This window comes from Tamandua tetradactyla, chromosome 4, assembly GCF_023851605.1.
Source record: "Tamandua tetradactyla isolate mTamTet1 chromosome 4, mTamTet1.pri, whole genome shotgun sequence".
NCBI lineage: Eukaryota > Metazoa > Chordata > Mammalia > Pilosa > Myrmecophagidae > Tamandua > Tamandua tetradactyla.
In genome coordinates this window covers 71892026-71913186 of record NC_135330.1, presented here as the reverse complement: position 1 = coordinate 71913186, position 21161 = coordinate 71892026, and the positions used below count along the sequence as shown (strand labels likewise).

The window sequence follows — 21161 nt, the reverse complement described above, 5'->3', positions numbered from 1 at the left end:
GAAAAGTTTCTTCGGGATATAGACCTAGGAGTGGGACTGCTGGTCTTCAGTACTGATTGCAACAAATACTGCTGCACCCTCTCTCCCCTGGTATGAGTCCTGCCGTTGCTTTGTTATGGACCTTATGGACCTTCAGAAACTTCCCAGCCCAGTGGTGGATTTCAGCCACAGCCCTGAGTGAAAACTGGAACTGGGCTGGCACACAGAGCCCTCTGGAGCCCTCTGGAGTGCTCCCTGCAGCTCTGCGGAGCCTGGGTGAGGTGGGCTCCCCTTGCCTGGATGTAGCAGCAGCGCAGTGCTATCACAATCCACTGTGAGTTGCTGCTAGGCTGCAGGGCATGCAACATCAGCTCTCGCGTCTTGCCTTCATCCACTTGATAGTATACCTAAAATTCCACCTTAGAGATTCATACCTTGAGGATGAACACTCTCGATTAAAATATACACACCTGTTCATGAAGAGATGAATGAATAAACGAAATATGGAATATCCACACAATGGAATATTATTCAACCATGAAAAGGAATTAATAGTGATACATAATACAACATGGATGAACCTTGAAACCATTATGCTAAGTGAGAGAAGACAGCCACAGAAGACTACAGATCTTTTGTTTTTTTTTGCATGGGCAGGCACCGGGAATCGAACCCGGGTCTCGGCATGGCAGGCGAGAAGGTCACATATCTTATGGTTCAATTTATGTGAAATATGCAGAATAGGCAGCTCCGTAAAGGCAGAAGACCAGTATGTCTTCATTTCTGCTAAGACATACTGCTTACGGGTATGTAGTTTTTTTCATTTAGGGTCATGAAAATGTTCTGGAACTAGAGTCTGGTGATGGTTGCACAACACTGAATGTATTTAATGCATTGAATGGTATACTTTAAAATTGCTGAAATGATAAATTTAATGTTATATGTATTTGCCACACACACACACAAAATACACATACTGCTTGGAAATATTATGGTTGAATACCACGGGTCTCAAGCAAGTTGCCCGACGTCCCCATTTCATGTGAAAGGTGGGGACAGAACAGCTGCCGTGAGGGGTCAAGGAGATAACCCATGTGAGGAATTCACAGTGCCTGACGCAGTGAATGTTAGCTGCTCTTGGCATTAATCACCAACACCCATTTTTAACGTCAGTGTGAGTTTGCTCCTGAGTGGTTTTTTTAAATTACTGCCTTTTAAATCTTTTTTTACAAGTTTTGTTCACACACCATACAATCCATCCTAAATGCACACCCAATGGCTCTTAGTAAAATCACATAGTTATGCATTCACCACCACAACGAATAACATGAGCATTCTCATTTCTTCCCCCCAAAATTCCATACCCTTTATACCACCCTATTATTGATTTTTAGCTTTGGTATAGTGGCTTTGTTACAATTAATGAAAGAGTATTACAATGTTACTAACTAAAGACCTTGGTTTGCCTTAATTGCACTTTTCCTCTTTACCACCCATTATTAACACTTTTTAATAACGATGTACATTTGTTCTAGTTCATGTAGGAACTTTCTTATATTTGTACAATTAACCAAGTCATCAACCACTATAGGTTTGGCTAAGCTATACAGTCCCAGGCTGTATCCTTTGGCTGTCCTGGTGGCGTACATGACCCAGCCTTCACCTTTCAACCATACACACTCAGCTTTGATAGTTACACTTTAAAGTATTGTGCTGCCATCACACAGTACTGTGATTTCTGAAGATTTACAATTGAGCTTATTAAATATTCTGGACTCCTTAAGCATCATTTGCCCAATCTCTACCCACTTTCTATCTCCTGATAATCTATCTCTCAAATTTAACTCCCACGGTTTACCCATCATAATTAGCTCATATTAGTGAGACCATCCAGTATTTGTCCTTTTGTTTGTAGCTTATTTCCTGAGAGTAGATTTTTATAAGAGAAGTAGGGAAGCTTTGGGGGTCAGAGCCGCTATGAGAGTACAGAAGATTGCTCAATGGGTAAAGTTGGCCTCCTCTGCGGTCTTAGCTCAGGCGGGCCTTGACTGGAAAGCACTGTCCGCTCCACAGAGAAACAGCACCAGAAAAACAGGGCTTGATATGGGTTTGGGTTTCAAGGCCCATGAAGAGAAATTAAGACATCTATGGAGGGTGGGTCACGGTGGCTCAGCCAGCAAGAATGCTCGCCTGCCATGCCAGAGGACCCGGGTTCGATTCCCGGTGCCTGCCCATGTGAAAAAAAAAAGGCATCTATGGAAACTATTCAGCATTTTACTTCTTGATTGAAAGTGAAAGGATTCAATTCCAGAACCCCTGTCCTGGGCCAGAAACCTTTAAAGCTCTTTCTGTGGAATACGTGTCAGGATAGATCTCAGGGAACAGCAAGGGGGCAGCGCAAGGGCAGGAGAGGGTTCGGTCTCTAGCCTCAGCCCGTGTGAAATCACCACCACTCAGGAAGCTGCACAATGGAAAGACATGTCACACTGGATGGAAAGACATGTCACATTGGATGCTTAGTTCTGTGGGAAGGAAACCCCTGCAAAGTTCATTCTCTCAGACCCCTCTCAACCTCCCCACTCCATCAAACGTGAAGCAAGAAGACGTAAACAACTTGACAGCAAATATGTATTTATCTTTTTCGTATTTTATTAAAATATCCAGACATTAACGAACTTGGCTAAAACAGAAAACAATTTTTAATGTATTTTTTAGAAGAACTTAGTTATACTAACCAAATACAGTGCATTACTCAGATCCAAATATTCTTACCACCTGCCCCCCACCCCTTCCTTCTTTTCTAATCTACCATTGTCCGTGGCAACTTAAAGTTTTTGCGTTTCATAATGGTACTTGGTGGCACCTGAACCCACAGCCAGAGGGTAAATGCAAGGGATATTTTTCCTTTCCACCATGATGAGGGAAATAGCTTATCTCCTGAAAGATGACGTGGTTGATGGTTCCAACACCAGATGGGCTCTCCACAGATTAGGAAGAATCCCTGATGTGTAATTAAAGCAGCAAAATTATGACACCTGTGTCTCAGGTGATAATGTTTAAAGTAACAACACCCAAGTTCAAAAGGGCTGGCTTCCAAGCATTGGCCTGGAAGACTCTAACCTTCAGTGAAACCTGTATCTCTGAAGAGCAGCACGGAGAAAGCAGTCCACTTTGACTTCTGGTCTGTGTTATAGACATGCACAGGCAAAGAGCAAGGAAGACTGGTCCCATTCCAGACCTAAGAAATCATATGCCCTGGAAATTCCAGAAAAGTTGGTGGAATATCTTTGAATTACCACACCCCTCCTGTGTAAAATCTCTTCCACCCTGCCCCCTGATTCTTTTCTGGTATGTGAAATACATATTTACGACAATGAGATGCATAGCCGGCCATGAGAAGAGATGTAAATTGAGTGAATAATACTTCCAGAGGAGCTCTGTGGCAGTATGTCAGGTGTCAAAGGCTTGAGTTGAGCAGGTGGACATTTTAGGTGCTTGAACAGTCACAGAAAGTAATAGTTGAGGTGTTTAGCAATTCAGAGTTTATGTCAAAATTCCATCCTGACACTTGACAGGTGGCCTACAAGGTATGCTTGGCGCTGTGTTTCACGGTTGATAATGAGAGGGCCAGAGACTGAGGAACAGGTTTCAAAGTCAACGAGCCCATCTAATGGTACCCCAAAGGACAAAGAATGACACCTCGAGGATAAACACCCCCCGACATGGAGGGGGAGGATTGGGGGGTGACTAGATCTCAACCAACAGATTTAAAAGAACTGAAGCCAGCACAACACTTAGGTTTACCATATCTTGGTTCCAATATTTATTATATTGATAGGTAAAGGATATAAGGATAAATAATACTTTCTCTTACAGAAAATTGTAATGATAATATTGATTAGGCTTAAACACTCTGAGGATTTCATAGAAACATCAGAATTTAAACAGACAGTGGCCAGAGTCCTTGTGACCAGTGCATCTTCTCACCACTGCAAATGCTCTGGGTCAGACTTTTAAAAAAATATCTAAGTGACAAAAACAAGGCCGTTCATATCCAATAATATGAAAGCCTGGGCATGACCCCGCTTTAAATGTGTGCCGCCACTGACTGAGGTTTTTGACCACAAGAAAAGGAAAATGGAATTCTTTTGGCTCTTCCAGCCTAGAAATAACTCCTGACCTATGTCACTAAGCAGAGAGTCCGAACCCCTTGGAAGCTGGATTTTTTTCTTTCTGCTTTCTTCTTGCAATATTATCACTGAGTTTGCAACAGAGGACCTGCAGTCATACTCACGGGTTCTGAATTAACACCTGGGTGCCAAGGGAAAGGAGGCCTTCTCTGTCAGCCCGAAGCTGCACGGCTGGCCAGCGGGATTCTGCCCCACGGGCCATCTGAACATTTTGTAAGATACTGCACATGGTGACAGCCCCACAGACACTCAGAAACCAGATCTGAGAACAGTCATAGAAACATCACACCAGAGCTGTATGAAACATCAAGAGAGCACAATGCCTAGTTTTAAAATGAAGGCCTCGCACGCATAATTCCAGTACATAATAGCATCTTTGCTAGAAAGCCAACACACAACTTTGCTAAATGCCATTCTCACTCCATCTCCCCTTTGAGCGGCAGTGGCAGCAGCAATGGAGGAAGTGGCCCCACCCCACCCACCCAAGGTACAGACACCTCTGCATGAATCCTAGTGGTGGGAGTCCTGGTGTTTGTAGAATCCAGACGAAAGGTGGGCGAGAACCTAACCAGGGGCCAGTGGAGCATCTAAGCATGGCCAGTACGGTAAGGCCTAAAACCTGGAGTTGAGGCAAAAGATGCACTGGTCCAGGTCCAAAGTCCACCCTGGGGCAGAGCGGAAAGGCCCAGCTGAGTCACCATGGGCCCTCCCGCCTCAACGGTTCTAGATCCTAGAGGTACACAGGAAGATCTCCAATGGCTTCAGGGTTTGGGGTGTAGAAGAAGGATTCAATGAGGACTCTCCAGTTGCCCCCATACTACAGGTGCTTAGCTCTGCAATGTTCCTTCTTTTATCTGTTGGATAAAGAGGTTTCTCTCATCTTCCGGAGTCCGCCCATTCTGAGCCCGGACAATACACGTGGGCCGATGGAGGTTGAGCATGTATATCAAATGCTGCTTCTCATTCTTTAGTTCCTCAATCTGGGCCTTCAGCTCAGCATTCACACTCTCCAGCTTCTCCGACTCCTGGGGGACACGCAACAGAGGCATCAGGAAAGGAGCCAACGGCCAGAACAGAGGGGGTGGCCAGAGGGGGCACCTGGGGCACCAGAATGGTTTGCAGAGGGGATGCTGCTGGCTCCCTGATACAACGCCCCACAAGGGTGGGAGAGCAGCCCTAGGTTGGAACGACCCAGAAAAGCCTTTGAATTTGGGGGTTTCTTCAGAGATGCCCTTGAGTATCCATCACAGAAGCAGGTTGTGACTCTCCTAGTAATGTAGCTGTGGTACAGCCAAAGGCTCAGAGATCCCTGCATGGAGCCAACAGCCTGCATGCAGATCTTCTGGACCTGCAAGGGGCCTTGGGGTCTGGGGAGGAACTCATGGTCCTTAATCTTTTATGAGTCTCTGATCTTGTTGAGAAGCTCTCCAAAAAAATGGTTCATGTGACACACAAAGTTTTTATCATTTTCACCGACTCCTGAAGCAATGGGCAGGACCCTTGGAGGATCTGTGGAATCTGGGTTAAGACTCTGCCCTGGCCTGCCCACACTCGGAGGGGGGGGTACAGCTGTTAGAAAGAGTGCCTGGCAGCTGCATCATGGCCTGCCTGCCCGGATGCTGTCCCCCCTGCTGCATCCCCCTTCAGGAAGGGGAGTTGGCCGAGCTTAGTGGGAATCTAAGACTGTTGGATGAGCAGGGAGAAGGTCCAAGGAGCTGTAAGAACTACACAGGAGCATGAAGAAAACATACCACTGCTTGTGGATTAAGGAAATAACTTGTTTGAGGAGATTAATGAAAGGCTTTTCATAGCGAGCCAAATGAGAGCTGGCAGCTTCCTTTTCTCAGGAAAATGGGTGAGCGAAGCCTCTCTAACTGGGTTGACATATCTCACAGTGTGGAAGCTGCTGGACATGTATGGACGAGCCAAGGCTGCTGGGGATGTGGGCATCAGACACGGCTGTGGTTTTTAATTCCCACACCTGCCTTGTGCATATTCAGAGTTGCTAACACTCATTGCGCTAACGGCTTTGTGACCTCCTTATTCTGCAAATGACATTCCTGCACCAACTGTAAAGTCCTTCTTGGGAAAAGACTTTTGGGTTGGGGGCGCTTTAGCTGCCTTTCTGATAGGGACATGAGGGTGTGTGGTGGGGACAACCATGAGCAAGCTGGAGGAGCCAGGCCAGAAGGCAACTCACTTTCTGCAGGCACTCTGTCTTCTCCTTCTTCTTGTTTCGGCACTTGGCAGCTGCTATCTTATTCCTTTCCCGCCGCCTCTTTTTCCTTTCATCTTCTTCAGGGGCTACCTATAAAATCCAAAAGGGGCACACTTAATGAGAGGCAAGGAATGCCACCCATCCAATGCCACCTCAAACTGCCTTTTATTACCAGTAAAAAAGTGACAAGTCAGAGCAACCCTAAAAGGGACTGGAAAACAAACAAACAAAAAGCCCTAGGCTTTTGTGTGAAACCATTACACACACACGTGCACTCTTGAGAATGAGTAAGGAAACTATCAAAGGACTGTTAGCTAAAATTACATTGGCAATGGTGGAGTTATACAGAGAAGATAGGATTTAACAAATGAATATGAATGTGGAATCATTAAATTGATATCTTAGTCCCCAGTATTTTAGAGCAGCTAGAAGTAAAAACCTAACATTGTGGAATTTTAACCCATGCCAAACTCTGAAATCTGTTCTACAACTAATTGTGGTATGGTGCTTTGAAATTTATAGTTTGTATGTATGTTATTTTTCATAAAAAAAAAGAAGGGAAAAAAGCCGATTGTGATGATAAAAAATTATTTAAGCCCTCTAGCCTCCTATATTCCAGAGCAACCAGTAGGAAAAATATGAGAGGATAGTACAGTAGCCATGACAAACTCTGGGATCTGTCCTGTAACTACTTGTTGAGTGCTTTGAAAACTACTGCTTTTCTATTTCTTTGCGTTGTGTATACGTTATACTATACAATAAAAAAAGTTCAAAGGGTGGGCCACGGTGGCTCAGCAGGCAAGGACACTTGCCTGCCATACCAGAGGACCCGGGTTCAAGTCCCGGTACCTGCACATGTTTAAAAAAAAAAAAAGAATTAAATTACATTGGCAATATTAGTTAATCTAAATTCAGCTTATTTTAAAAACACATTTAATTTTGAAATGAATTTGATAATTCAAATTGATGACACGGGCTTCCCCAGTATGACACTGTAATCACTTAGAGCAGGAAACAGAATCCCTCTGTAAATATGTCCTTACCCCTGGAGCCAGCAATGACCTCAGGAGCGTCCCCTAGCCACCCTCTCTCTCACTGCCTCTACTCTGATTCAGGTTTCCGCTCATGACCCGAGGACAACCATGTCATCTCTATCTGTACCTGGAGTGTCACAGCACCTCCTCCCCCAGTTCTGGGGAGGCCCGTGGAGCTCCTGAGGAAGAGAAACCCAAGCCCATTCCCACCCAAAGTGGCATCAGCAGCCCTTGGCCTGGGTGCCACCTGCGGTGATAAAGCACAGCCATCCACTGACCATCTAAGAAATCAATACTGATCCCTTCTCCACTGTCCCACCCTGAGCAGGGCCCGGGGGGTCCTGAGGGAACAAAACCTGCCTGCTTTAGGATCTGGTCCTCCTTGGGAGTGTACTGGGGTCCTGACCTCCCTTGAGGACTGATGGGGAATTACACACCGCAGTCGCCTCCTGTCTGACTTTCTACTGTTCTTTTGAATTAGGTGACACTGTCTTTGCTTGGACTGAGATGGGAGGCCTTGAGAAATTTAGAGAAAGAAAGCCCTGGGGGAAAACGTGGTAAGAGGTTTTCCTACTCTTTACGCTTGTTTCCAGAACCATACAAGGCATACATGTGGGATTTAGACTAGATTAGCTCTGACTCCCAGCTTCACCACTTATTACCCATGTGACCTTGGGCAAGTCACCATATACTTCTGAGTCTCAGTTTCCTCATCTGTAAAACAGGATCAATACTATTACCTACCTGTGCTGGTTTGAAGCTATTATGTACCCCAGAAAAGCCATGCTTTTCTGTTTTGCTTTGTTTTGTTTTTTACATGGGCAGGCTCCAGGAATCGAACCCGGGTCTCCGGCACAACAGGCAAGAATTCTGCCACTGAGCCACCAGTGCACTGCCCAAAAGGCCATGTTTTAATTGTCATCCAATCTTGTGGGGCAGCCACTTCTTTTAATCCTAATTCAATATTGTAGGGCAGAAACTTTTGATTAGATTATCTCCGAGGAGATCTGACATGCCCAATTATGAATGTGGCCTTTTGACTAGATGGAGATATGACTCCACCCATTCACTGTGGGTCCTCATTAGTCTACTAGAGTCTTAAAAGGGGAAACATTTTAGAGAAACCTCAGAGCTGATGGAGAGTCGATGTAGACGTTTGGAGACCAAGACAGAAATAGCCCAGGTGCTAAGCAAGGACTCACAAAAATAACCGGAACCCGAAAAGAAGAAATCTCTAGTCCTGGCAGATGCTAAGAGATGAAACTCAGAGTGTTGTCCCAGAGCAGCTACGCGAATGCCCACAGAAACACAGAGAAGAACCCACTAGCATCAGAAGCTGGAAGCAAAGGAACAAGGACCAGCAGATGCCAGCCACATGCCTTCCTAGATCACCCTTCTTGAGCCAAGGTACCTTTCTCTGGATGCCTTAGTTTGGACATCTTCTCAGCACTAGAACTGTAAACTTGTAACTTAATAAATTCCCTTTTTAAAAGCCATTCCTGTTTCTGGTATATTGCATTCCAGCAGCTTTAGCAAACTAATACACTATCTCATACAACTCATGTGAAGATCAAATTTGTAAATAAGCTTTGAACTGTGTCTAGCTTATAGTGAATGCTATATAAACTTCAGTTACTATTACTGACATCCCCAACAACATCTTCATCAAGAGATCAGCGACTCTACCGTTTCCTTTGCAACCCTATAGATATTTAGGATAGGAGGGAGAGGATACAGTATTTTCTAAAATAAGAAAGTGCTTGAGGAATGGGAGAAAAAATATAAAATTATTAAACTTTACCACCAAGGAAATTCCAGATACTGTGTCAAACATTAGAGACACCCAAATCAATAGGCCAAGCCCTTGATCTTGAGGCTTGCTCCGGTGAAGTTTATACACGTAGAGGAGAAGCTGAACCTACCTATAGGTATGCCTAAGAGTCACATCCAGGGGACCTCTTCTGTTGCTCAAATGTGGCCTTTCTCTCTCTAAGTCCAACTCTGCAAGTGAAACTAATTGCCCTCCCCTCTATGTGGGACATGACATCCAGGGATAAAGGTGTTCCTGGAGGCATGGGAAATGAGCCTCAGGGATGAGCCTGGCCCTGGCACCATGAGATCAACAATGCCATCCTGACCAAAAGGGGGAAAAGAAGTGTATCAAATAAGGTATCAGTGGCGGAGAGAGTTCAAATAAGAGTCAAGAGGCTACTCTTACTCAAGCTTCAGTTAGACATTTCTACCTATCATAACTTGCCAACCCCCACCAAAACCATTCCAGTCAATCCTAAAGAATATCTAGGGCACTATGTAAGATTCTACAAAGGTTCCATGCACTAGGGTAACTTTCCAGAAACTACAACCTTCAGATGGGTTCCTGGACCAGATAAAGTCCCAAAATGCAGAGGGTCCAGCCTCTCCAGAATATCAACTAGTTCCATCCCCCTGTCCCACATTATCGACAGCCTCTTACAACATGAAAAAGTTAGAATGGGCATAGTCCAAAGACCTCCTAAAGAGTGGGAGAAAGATAAAAGGTGATGGTGGAGTTATGCAGAGAAGGTAAGGTTTAACAAATGAGTATGACTGCTGGATCATTATATTCATATTTCTTTTTTTTTTTTTTTTTTTTTAACATGGGCAGGCACTGGGAATCAAACCCAGGTCCTCTGGCATGGCAGGCAAGCATTCTTGCCTGCTGAGCCACTGTGGCCCGCCCATATTCATATTTCTTTTATCTCCAGTACTTTAGAGCAACTAGAAGTAAAAACATAAAATAGTGGAATTGTAATCCATACTAAACTCTGAAATCTGTTCTACAACTAATTGTTTGATGTATTTTTAAATGTATTGCTTTTTGGTATATATGTTACTTTTCAAAAAAAATAGAGGAGGAATTGTAACAGAGAAGATAACATTTAACACATGAGCATGACTGCTGAATCATTATATTGATATTTCTTTTGGTCTGCAGTGTTTTGGAGCAGCTAGAAGAAAAAATGAAAAATCACGGAACTATGACTGACAGCAAATTTAAAAATCTGTTCTATAACTACTTATTAAAATGTACTTGGAAATGTATGCTTTTTAATGTATGTATTGCACAATTTTAAAAAGTTTAAAAAAAAGGAAAAAAGAAAGTGCTTGAAAGTGGAGCAAATCTCAGAGTCAAGGACTGTCAGGTTTGGAAAAGGCTACCTGAAGACCCTCTAGTTCAGCTCCCTCATTTTATGGATGAGGGAACTGAAGCCCAGAATGGATAGTAGTAAAGTGCCCAGGGAAGCCCCAGGAATCACCAGCCTAAGGTCTCCAGGCCAGTAGGCTACAAAACCAGGATGGAAAGCCAGGCCTTTGTCTCCTAGTCCTGGACCGGCTCCACTTGCCACCACCCTCCCCCGTCCCCCATCCCCCAACGCCCAAGCTCAGCTGTCTCCCTCTACCCAGTCAGCTCCCTAGAGGGGCTGGAAGAATCTGGGAAACTGGCCCCTGCAGCCCAAACGCACAGACTGCGAATGGGTTTTCACGGCTCAGTGTCTTACTTAAAAATGAGAATTACAACAACTAAGGCAACGAGAATATTCAGTAGAATCAGCTAGTGTGTCCTCTTTCCAATAGGAAAATCTACTTATTAAACTCACTTAAGATCAGAAGGTCACTTGGTAAACACAGGAAAATCAGAACAGATGCGTTGCATGGCTTTCAGGAGTGTGTCCACGAAGCAGGCTGCCTGCTTCTTCCTCTGGAGAACTCTCCAATTATCCTTCCAAAATGCTTTCCTTCCTTCTATGGGAATCCCACTATTTTCAATGTGTCCTGTTACCTCAAGATACTTAATTAGGAAATTAAAAAATAAAACAAAGGAAAACACCTCTTTGAGTGTCCCATGGTACATCATGCATTGCCCATCCTGGGTATTTTGTGGGGAGTTCTGCCTCCCTCCATGACCTCCTCTAAGGTTAGGTGGGATGCAATTAATGCCCATAATGACGCCTTATGGATACAGCATCACGGAGGCCACCCCAGCCATCATTCACTGAGTGCTAACTACCAGCCAGGCCCTCCATTAGGCCTTTAACAAAGGCCATCTCATTCAACCCTCAGATCAATCCTATGTAGGAGTCCTTATTACCTTCCCCCACCTTTTATAGGACCATAAAGATTCTTAACCAATCTCCCATTAGACTCAGTTTTTTTAGACCATCCCACTACCTCTTGCCCAAAATGCCTCTTTGAACCATCTTGTATGGGTCCTCAACTTGAAACCACGAGGGAAAATCCAACAAAACGACCGGGAGACATCAGCTTCTGCCATCCTTGAGCCATCACAACATCACCGGCGACTGCTTCCCTGACATGTCACTCTCTCTGTTACTCCCAGAATTTATGATAAAAGATCCCCAAGTAGGGATCAGTGCATGTGCTGGGCACAGAACAGAAAGTGGAGCAGACAGCCGGTGCCAAGACTGTGAGCATTGCTACAGGACAAAGTGGGGGTGGCTGGCTGCTCACTGCTCCACTGTGGGCACCTGCATCCTTGCGGTGACAAAAATCATCACCACACTCTGTGCTTCTTCAGAACTAGACACAGAAGGTGATCTCATCCAGTCTCCCGGCTTTAAATACACCCTGATGACTTCCAACTTTAAATCTCTACCCTGACTCTCCTTTGAATTCCAAACCCACACCTCCACTGCCTCCTGGACACCTCTACTAAGGTATCAAACAGATGTCATAGGATGGAATTCCAACTCCTGCCCCCATCCAGCCTCCAACAGTCCCCCCCACCCCCAATCTCAATCACAAATGAGCACTCTATCCCTACAGTTGCTCAAGTCAAAAACTTTGGCGTCCTTTCTTTCTCTCATACTCCACATCCAATCTATCAGTAAATCAGCTAGAAAGAGATCAGAATCCAGCCCCTTCCAGCGACTTCACTGCTCCCATCTGATTCAAAGCCCTCTTGTCTCTCGCCTGGGCCCCTGCAATGGTCTCTCTGTACGATTTTACCATCTACTCTTAACACACCACTAGGGCAATCCATCAGAAATATAAAGTGGATCACATTCTGCTCCAGCACCCTCCAGTGACTTCCTACCTCACCCTAAGTGCAAGGTTGCATCTTTACAATAGGCAATGACTACAGTCAATAGTCATGATCTGCCCCTCACCCACCAACGACCTCACTCCTACTTGGGTGCCCACCCCATCCTCCACCCTGGCAACACAGCCCACCCACTGCCTTCATGTGCACCAGCCAGACCCCCACCTCGGTGCCTTTATTTTTTGCTCTTCTGCCAGATACCCACCTGGCTCCTTCCCTCTCTCTGCTCAGATCAAGGGTCACACTCCTGGTGGAGCCTTCTCTGATCTCCTGATTTAAAACAGCAGTCCCACTCATAACCCACTCTCCCTGTCCACCCTTTCCTGCTTTATTTTTCTCCTGTGCACTGGTCTCTCATGTCATACATTTAATTACCTTAGGTATTGTCTCTCTCCTCCCAGTAGAAGGTAAGTTCACTGCAGGCCATGATACAGTTTGTTTTATTCTCGAGTCCCCCCTACCTACCACATGCCTGGCACCTGGCAGGTGTGTAGTCAACACGTGCTGGAAGAACGGACACCAGTGGTGGAACCTACCTCGGCTTTCGTGACTGCCATCTCGAGTGGCCTGTCGCTGACAGTGACCGACTCCAGCACAGAGGACATCCGTTGGCAAAGGTGCTTGTTCTGGATGGCAAACCTCAGCTCTTCCTTCACAAAGGGTGTCAGGTTTGCAAAATCTTCAAACACCAGTGACCCAGGAGGGGACAGGCAGGGGACGATGGCAGAGGCACTGACTTCTGAGGCAGAGACCTGGCCTGGGTGTTGAAGCATCATTTTGCTGAAAGACACATCAAAACTCAAACTGTTTCAGGGGTTCTGGGGCAGGAGACCAGGTCCCCTGGCAATCTCCAACATCAGAGCTCCCACCTAGCCCTCGAGGCTGTTTTGTTTTCTCATTTCATGGCATCCTCATGTTGAGTGAAACAGGTTCTTAAAATGCTCAGCTCAATGACATGGATAAAATGCCTAATTGAAGTTGATGAGAGTTGACATTTGAAGCTATTCTGAACTCACAAGGCTGTTAGTTTTGGCTGGTGAGCATATACGCAAACGTAGCCTCACACTCAACTAAAAGAGGAAGAGACTCTCTACACCCCACGGCCAATCAGTGAGTCCATTAGGTAACCCCATTTTCAGTCTCTTTTCTCAAGAAGAAACTTGGAAGGTATTTGAAATCAAGTTGAATCTATCAGTCAGTGGAAATAAAAACAAGGAGCCGAAGGTCCTTGAATTTAGCGAATATATCTCTGAAGCTTCTAGCTTATGAAGTTGGAGCCAAGTAAATGAGAATGAGGCAGGCACTGTGGCAGAGCGCCCCCTCCTCCGATGGCCCGTGGGAAGAGGTTGGGGGACATAAGGGGACTAAGAGCTGCTTTTTAAGGTTTTTTGGTGACACAAAGACTTCAGAGTAGGGAAAAATGAGGACCCAAGCATTGACATCCTTTGGGGTATTGTTCAGCCTTGGATGGGAGGGAGAGGCTCGGGCTGGGGGAAGAAGGGAGACCCAGGCCTAGTTCTGTCACTAAGGGGTGGCATGACTTAGACCAGGTACCTCAGCTCCCTGAGACCCAGTGGACATCCAAGATGGGCGTTGGCCATCGCTCTATCCCAGACACTGGCCTGCCACCTGGCAACCTCTACTCACAATGCCTACTGACCCGAGAGTCTACCTGACTGAATTAAGTGGGAAGGGGCTGGCCAAATGGGTTCCCAGTGCTCTTCCACCTCTATCATTCTATAGCTTAAGGAACCCAAAGAGACAACAAAAAGAAAATAAGGTTAGAAATAGTAGCAGTTCCACGATGCCGATCTGGAAGAGACACCAGTAAATGTCCTCCTGCCATGAACATCTTCAAAACGAAGAACTGTCCTTTAAAAGTGAGGTGAGCAGGGACCATTCTCCCTCATTCCTGCCATTCTGGGGAGGCAGGCAGCCACTCGAACGACCTCCTTAACCTGGGGACCTGCGTTCATAGCTAAATTTAGCCAGACAGGAAGCCCTCTGGCAAGCCGCTGACATTTAACAAGTGCCTCCTTCATACCAGAAACTTTATGTGCATTATCTCATTTAATCCTTACAAAAACCCAGTGAGTTAGGCCCTAGCCCCATTTTACAGATGAAGCAGCAGGTTTAAACAAGCTAAATATTTGCCCAAAGTCACAGAGCCAACATGAAGCCATGCCAGGATTTGGAATTAGGTCTGTTTCACTCTAAACTTCACGCCCTTAATTTATAAAATAGAGAATATTATTCTATATTGCACAAACAAAACAACAGAAAATTTTTTAGGGGTCTGGGGAGGTAAGGAGCCTGGAACTGAATCCATGGAGGGGAGAGGGAAGACTAAGTAAAATCCCTGGGAAAAACGTGAATTCTATGTAATGAATCGCTGATCCCTCAGGGTGCACGCTCAGGGTGCTGCCTGCGTTTTGGGAGTATGCTGAAATGGGTTTTTTACCCACAGAGTTCCTAGACTGGGGTTAGAAGATCCAGATTTGTGGCCCACTTCCTCATCACGGGTCCTTGGACCCATAATCTTACCCTTTACTGGCTTCTCTTATTCTTCTGTTAAAGAAAGCTAACAACAACACATCCAATTTTCCCATAGAGTCGAATGAGGAGTTGAGGGAGTAATACACGAATGTGCTCTGGAAAGCACTATGCAAATGGAGGGAGGTTATGACTGGCCCTCCCGGGGATTTTTCTAACCCAAGGCTGGCTTTGAGAGGCTGCCGGTCCAGGTGGGAAGGTGGCTGGTCACCCTCTTTGCTCTCCAGTGCTTCCAAAGAGAACGCCTGACCTATAACTCCCCTTAAGATCTGAGATACATTGATGGACGCAAGATTTTCAGGCCAACGAATGCTGTTGGCTATTCAAGTGACCCAGAAAATATATGTAATTCTTTTCTCAAAGCCCTGCATTGAATCAGAACTAAAGTTCTTCTATCAATTTAACCCTATAATCTTAGGACGCTGGGAGAATACTCCTCCCTGCTCAGTGATAAACTCCTCTAGGAAACCAGCCTTCTCAAGCCAGTCTTAGGACTCTTCTATGCATCCATGTTTTCCTCTGCATTCTGACTTTATTCAAAAGCAAATAGTTGCGTAATGGAATTCAGAGCTACCACGGGGCTGGCCTTGGTTTGGAGAACTGGATGGCCCCCTTCTACATGGGTAGTTTGAATTCCACTGCAGTTGGGTATAGTTACATTTCTCCCAACTAAGTGTACTAAAGTGCTCTCTGGGCTTGGGGTCTGCTGAATGGAATTTTTTTTTCCCCTTCTTGGTGTAAAGTCTGTAGTTCTGCTGAAAGACACCGAAGAATGTTAGTGGTATGCAATGTTTTTATGAAAAGCATTGGGTGGGCTTATTTGGGGATGAAATGTTACAAAGCCTTTCCAAAAATAAAGCAGTTGTATATAAGATTTGGGCTTTCTCTACACTAGTCCAAAGCCTAGCCTCTTCGGATAATTTCTAGTTACTTCTTTTCTCTTAAAGTATGATTCAACTCAAACCCAGGCTATATGCCTACCGAGAAAATAAAGTTAAATCTTCAGACAGACAGTTTTTCAGAAAATTGAGGCCGTCTAACATTCTCCTCATTGAAGAAAAAAAGAAATGTTTGGGAATCTTGAATTTTCTGAATTGATTTTTTTAAAGGAATTACAGGGAATGAAAAGAAAACCAGCTAATATATCAAAATACTATCCCACTTCACATTTTTAAATTAGCGTTTTAAGAATGTCTCTTCGGCTGACTTTCTACCTTGATCTTAACATTGCCCAGACCTGCTACAAAAAGCCTGCATTTTGCTTCCACTTCGTTATCTCCAATCAGAAAGGTGCCATATCATTGTCAGTTTCATCATTTTCAAGAAAGTGAAACTTTACTCACATATTTCTTCAACTGGAAATTCAGCTCCCAAATTTTATTTCCTAGTGGCTACAACCACACTGAATTTTCACTTTTAATTTTCATTCCTTTCTGCTAAGAATTACTCACACAACATCTTAACAGTTCTGGGAAACCAGTGTTAGGTCTTTCACTAACCTTTTCTAACTTGGTCTTTCTGGGAGACACTTGAAGGTTCTAGGGGGAGGCTTTAGGATCAGAGACAGTATTTGCATGCCTACCACCACCACTCACCCAACCCACAAACTACTTACACTTTCTGGGTCTCAGTCTCCTCAAGTATAAAACAGATTAATGCTGCCTGACCCAGTTCCTTCCCAGGGCTGTCATGAAGATTATCTGAGCTTTTCGAAGATGGATTTACACACACCCCAGGTAGCCATTCCCCATTTCAGGGTCACTCATTATTTTGGTATCAATGCAATTTAGTCCCATTAGTCAAGAATTAACTGGAACCCTCAAGAAATTCAGGTCGGTTTACAGCCTCTTTTGCTCTTTGATTATCCTCTGGGTTCCTGACACACCAGGTTAATTCCACCCCACTCTCTGCTGGCCACAGCATGTCTCCACTGGTGTTATGTGCTTTCTCACACAGGAGAGCATTCCTCCCTTGAGAAGTCTCCATAGTGTCCTGGCTAAGTCCGTCCCCCTCCTCTGGCTGGGCAACACTGAAAACCAATGACTTTGTTCCATGCTCAGCTCGCTGTGAAATGAAGAAATCACGGTATCTATCAATGGGAATCACGGAATACCCAATATTAAAGTCCTGTAGGCCAGATGCCCAGTATGTAATTGAGTAAACTGAGGCCCAGTCAGGTAAAAATGACTTGTCCCAGGCTGTGAAGCTGGTGAGTGGCCCAGTCTAGGCCAAACTGCTGACCAGCTAACTACCCGCCCCTCTTTTCACTCCACTAATAGGGACCCAACACCACAACGGATCCACCAACAAGGCAACCAGAGAACAACTTCAATGGTCAGGTAGATGAGGGTCAACAGCGGCAGTCACCTGGTGCCCACCAGAAGAGACTGGGGCAGGATTAAGATGCTGGAGGGGCATGGATAGAAGAAAGGAACCACAGAAAGGGAGGGAATTAAATAGTGGCTAATAGGGAGGGAGAAATGTGGGGTTATCATAGGAAGGGTCCTAAAGTCCCACAGTTGCCACAAGTAGTGGGTGCTGCATCTTACGTGGGCCTGGGGTACTGCCTTCCATGCTATCTTTGAAACCATCCAGCTAACAACTGTAAGCCTCCCTGATATGGCCCCCACCCTCTTCCTTGCCTTTGCCCAGGATAGTATCAAATTAAGGGCCTATATGTTGCCCCATCATTCTACAACAAATAGTAAGTGCAAGGCAAGGGAGACAGTAATACCAATTTCACCTTCACTTTAAGTTGGGGGGAGAGAGGCTCCAGATAGATGATGTGCCTTTCACCCACACTGGAATAAGGTACATTATTCCATTGGGAGAATACCTAGATTTTCTAGCTCCCAGTTTTGTTTTGTTTTGTTTCCTGGCTCCTGATTCCTGATTTACTACATCTTTATTTGTAAGGAAGCATATGTGATTTAGTCAACGAAATTAGGGAAAAGAAAACGATTAAGAGGAAAGGAACTAAGCAGATGAGAGATGGAAATGGAGGGGATGGGAAGGAGAGAAAGATGGGTGGAGAACGAATCCAATGGAAAGAAAGTTGAGAAGGGAAGAGATGCCCTACAGAGAAGTCCTCTTTTCCCCACGGCCTCAGAGGCTACTTAGTGACAACAGACAGAGACCACCTAATTCTACTTCCCTTACCGGCCCCTTTTCTTTCCGTTGCAGCACTCTAGAATCTGAAAATCTTCACCAAGAAAGGACCTGAGTACTTGTCGGGTCCAACGTCACAACGCGCTCGCCGACAGGCAGAAGGGGCGGGCAATCTCTGTGTACCCACATTTCCCAGCCGCTGGATATGCTAAGGTTCGAGGACATCAAATGCTGTATAAATTCTCAGGGTCCTCACCCGCCAGATCATATAGCCATTCCCTCAGTTACCTGAACTGGCTCCGCACCATCGCTTCCGACTACGGTGGGTCTCCACGGGCACAAAGCAGAGAAATACGCGGACCCGCCGGTGGGAAAGCCAGAGCGAAAGTCACAGGTACGAGAGGAAAGCATGCGAGAGGCTTGGGACGGGAAGTCCCGCGCCCAGGAGCCCGACGCGAGCCTGTACTGGGAGCCCTCTGGGTCTCCCTTCCCCGGACGGCTACCCGCGCGCTCGCCACCTCAAAAACTTCTTCTAACTTTCCTTCCAGGCTCGCGGCGTGGTCCTGCCGCCCGGCGCTCCCGAGTGCGCGCGGCGACCCCCAGCGGCCCGGGCTGGTTCGCCCCTTCCCCATTCATTTCGTTCGGCGCCTGGGGCAGCCTTCCGTGAGCCTCCGGCCTCCGCGCCCCTCTCCGCGCCCGGAAAGGATCAGTTTCAGAGCGGCGGCGCCCGGGCACGAAGCGAGGGATGGGGCCGGACAGTGACCGGAGGACTCTCGGCTACACCCGCGCACCCACCTCCCCACGCCAGCCGCCAGCCGGTTAAGTGAACGCCGAGGGCAGAAAGAAGAGGCGCTCCGAGACCGGCTGCCGAGCGGGCACCCGCCCTCCCCGTCGCCAGGAATCTTTCGCACCTCAAGTCAAAAGAGAAAGTTAGTTCTTTCACTTTTCGAGAAACTTTCTGAAGCCCTGAGAAACAGTGGTGGCTGGGAGAAAGAAGTTCAGCCACAGTTAGACCGAAACCGGAGACTGGAGGCGTGGGCCAGCGGTGGGCGCAGGGGTAGGGGACTGCTCACTAGAGGGGCGCAAAAGGTACGAAAGCGGGCCGCCCTCGCCGCGCTCACCCACTCGGCTTCCAGCTCTCACTTCCTTTCTCCGCTCCCGGCGGCCAGGGTCCGCAAGGCGGGCGGGGTTGGGGCGGGGTCGGACGGGCTCTCTGTCCAGCAGGCGGGCGAAAGCCTAGGACGCGCTGCCGGCGCACCGGCTGGTGGGTCCGCTCCGGCGGCCGCGCGGGAAGAGCGCTGTGTTGTGCGCGCCTCGCTGTGTGCGAGTGTGGGTCAGAGCGCGTTGCATCACCCCTTTTATAGCCGGCGGCCTGGCAGAACGCCCATTTACTCAGGGTTACGAGTCCCAGGCTGACGTAATGCTATTAATAGTTTCCCCCCAGAGAACCAGCCAAACTGGGCTGAGCAAAAAAAAAAAAAAAAAAAAAAGGGAGGAGGGGCCAAGGCGGGGCGAGGGTGGAGAGAGAGGGCTGATGATGCAAGCCCTGGGAGGGGCCAAGCGAGGCGCGTTCTCCCGGCCTAGCACGCTCGGACACACCCGCCCGCCCTCTCTCTCCTTATCAGGACCGGAGCCGCCCGGGCCGGCCGCCAGATGTGCTTACTCGCTGCTGCGTGTTCCAGGCATGAGCCAATGGTGCCCAAGCCAGAGGCATGACTCCACCGCGCTGGCATCTCTCCCTCCGCTAGGATCCCCCGGGCGGGAGACGAGGGGTCGGGGGGTAGGGTGAGGGTATGTCCCGGCAGCGGCCCAGACTAGGTGAGGCCCGGAAGGGGGCGCGGCCTTTCTCTAAAATGTGTGGTTCTTTTCTGGAGCTTCAGGAAAATACCCCCTCACCCTCCAGCCCTCTCCTTCTCAAGTAGGGCGCAGGGTGGGGTGGGGACAGGAGCGTTGGTCTGCGTGTGGGTGGGATAGGTGCCCAAAGTCACCGCACACCGTGACCCTACACCGTTACCCTCCTAGTGTGAGCTCCGCGGCGGGGACCGCGAGAAACCAGCGGGTTGACACAGGCCTGTGAGCGCCCGCAGCCCCCGCACAGCCCACACGATTTCACAAGCAGAAACGCCTCGGGGCTCATTGGGAACCCGACCGGGAGGGGATGGCGAGTGGTAGGATGGTGTCAGTTCGGGTTTCTTAACCACAAAACGGCTGAAATTGACAAGGAGAGTCTCAGTGGATTGAACAAGAGCGTAGGAAGATTAAGAAACCTGGAGAAAAAGAGGCAACCTGGGGTACGGCTGAAGCCCATCGGCCGGGGAGAGGAGGGACAGAAAAGGTGCTTCGGGTCTCTGCGGGCCGGCCGGGCCGGGTCGGGCGCGGATGGGGGTTGCCCGTGCGCGGTCAGTGTTGAGGGAAAACTCATTCTCACCTTTCTAGGGCTTTTCTGCGCCCAGAGCGGACTGGGCAGGCACCGGACTGGGGCGCACTGACCGCAGTGAGAACGGGCCGCGGGATCCGCTAGCCTGACGCTGGAGCCGAGGCCTCTGCAGAACTGTATATTTGAACCTTAAAACCATTTCCCGGTTTCGATTTCCCGACCCCAGGCTGGTTGACTCCGGGAGCGGAACAATCAGGGACCTTCTCAACGGCTCGCGGACGACCAGATGTGGACGCGGGTGTGGCCCGGGGCTTTTCGAACGCACCCGGGAGGGGAGCTCGAGCCAGTCCCACGCTGTGGGTATGGCTAAGGACAGAGACACCTGCTTCCACCTGTCTCTTGGGAGAGAGGCGATCAAAGGCCACAGTTTGGTCGTTTGGGTTAAGTTCTCAAGACGTCAGAGAGTCCGGGTCTTGCCTGCAGCCCCGCGCCATCCCACCCCACCTGCGGATCTCGGCTTTTTACTGCGGTGGTGTAGCTGGGAGTCCCGCGCCGAGTGGGTCGAGGGTCCCGCGTGTCGCACACGCCCCCGCACCCCTGG

General features: G+C 47.6%; 1 protein-coding gene across 3 annotated transcripts; it reads right to left on the bottom strand.

Moving 5' to 3' along the window:
• Positions 1-2608: 2608 nt before the first annotated feature.
• LOC143681061 (cyclic AMP-dependent transcription factor ATF-3) lies at positions 2609-19533 on the bottom strand. Of its 3 annotated transcripts, none has more exons than XM_077157779.1 (4): positions 18235-19533; positions 13059-13302; positions 6370-6477; positions 2609-5194 (listed from the first exon to the last, which is right to left on the bottom strand). In XM_077157779.1, the coding sequence occupies exons 2-4, from the start codon at positions 13296-13298 to the stop codon at positions 4997-4999; spliced, it is 546 nt and encodes a 181-aa protein (XP_077013894.1). In that variant the 5' UTR covers positions 13299-13302; positions 18235-19533; the 3' UTR covers positions 2609-4996. The 3 variants fall into 3 exon arrangements, with proteins under 3 accessions (XP_077013894.1, XP_077013893.1, XP_077013895.1); XM_077157778.1 differs by having other exon boundaries at positions 19305-19533; XM_077157780.1 differs by having other exon boundaries at positions 19309-19533.
• Between the last annotated feature and the right edge of the window lie 1628 nt (positions 19534-21161).

Bases quoted from the DNA above. Each gene is read 5' to 3' on its own strand.
- LOC143681061 (XM_077157779.1), bottom strand. From the start codon at position 13,298: ATGATGCTTCAACACCCAGGCCAGGTCTCTGCCTCAGAAGTCAGTGCC. The intron at 6,478-13,058 runs GTAGGTTCCACC...TGGATTTTATAG, and splicing joins TGGCAGTCACGAAAGCCGAG to GTAGCCCCTGAAGAAGATGA. The intron at 5,195-6,369 runs GTGAGTTGCCTT...CGTGTCCCCCAG, and splicing joins AGACAGAGTGCCTGCAGAAA to GAGTCGGAGAAGCTGGAGAG.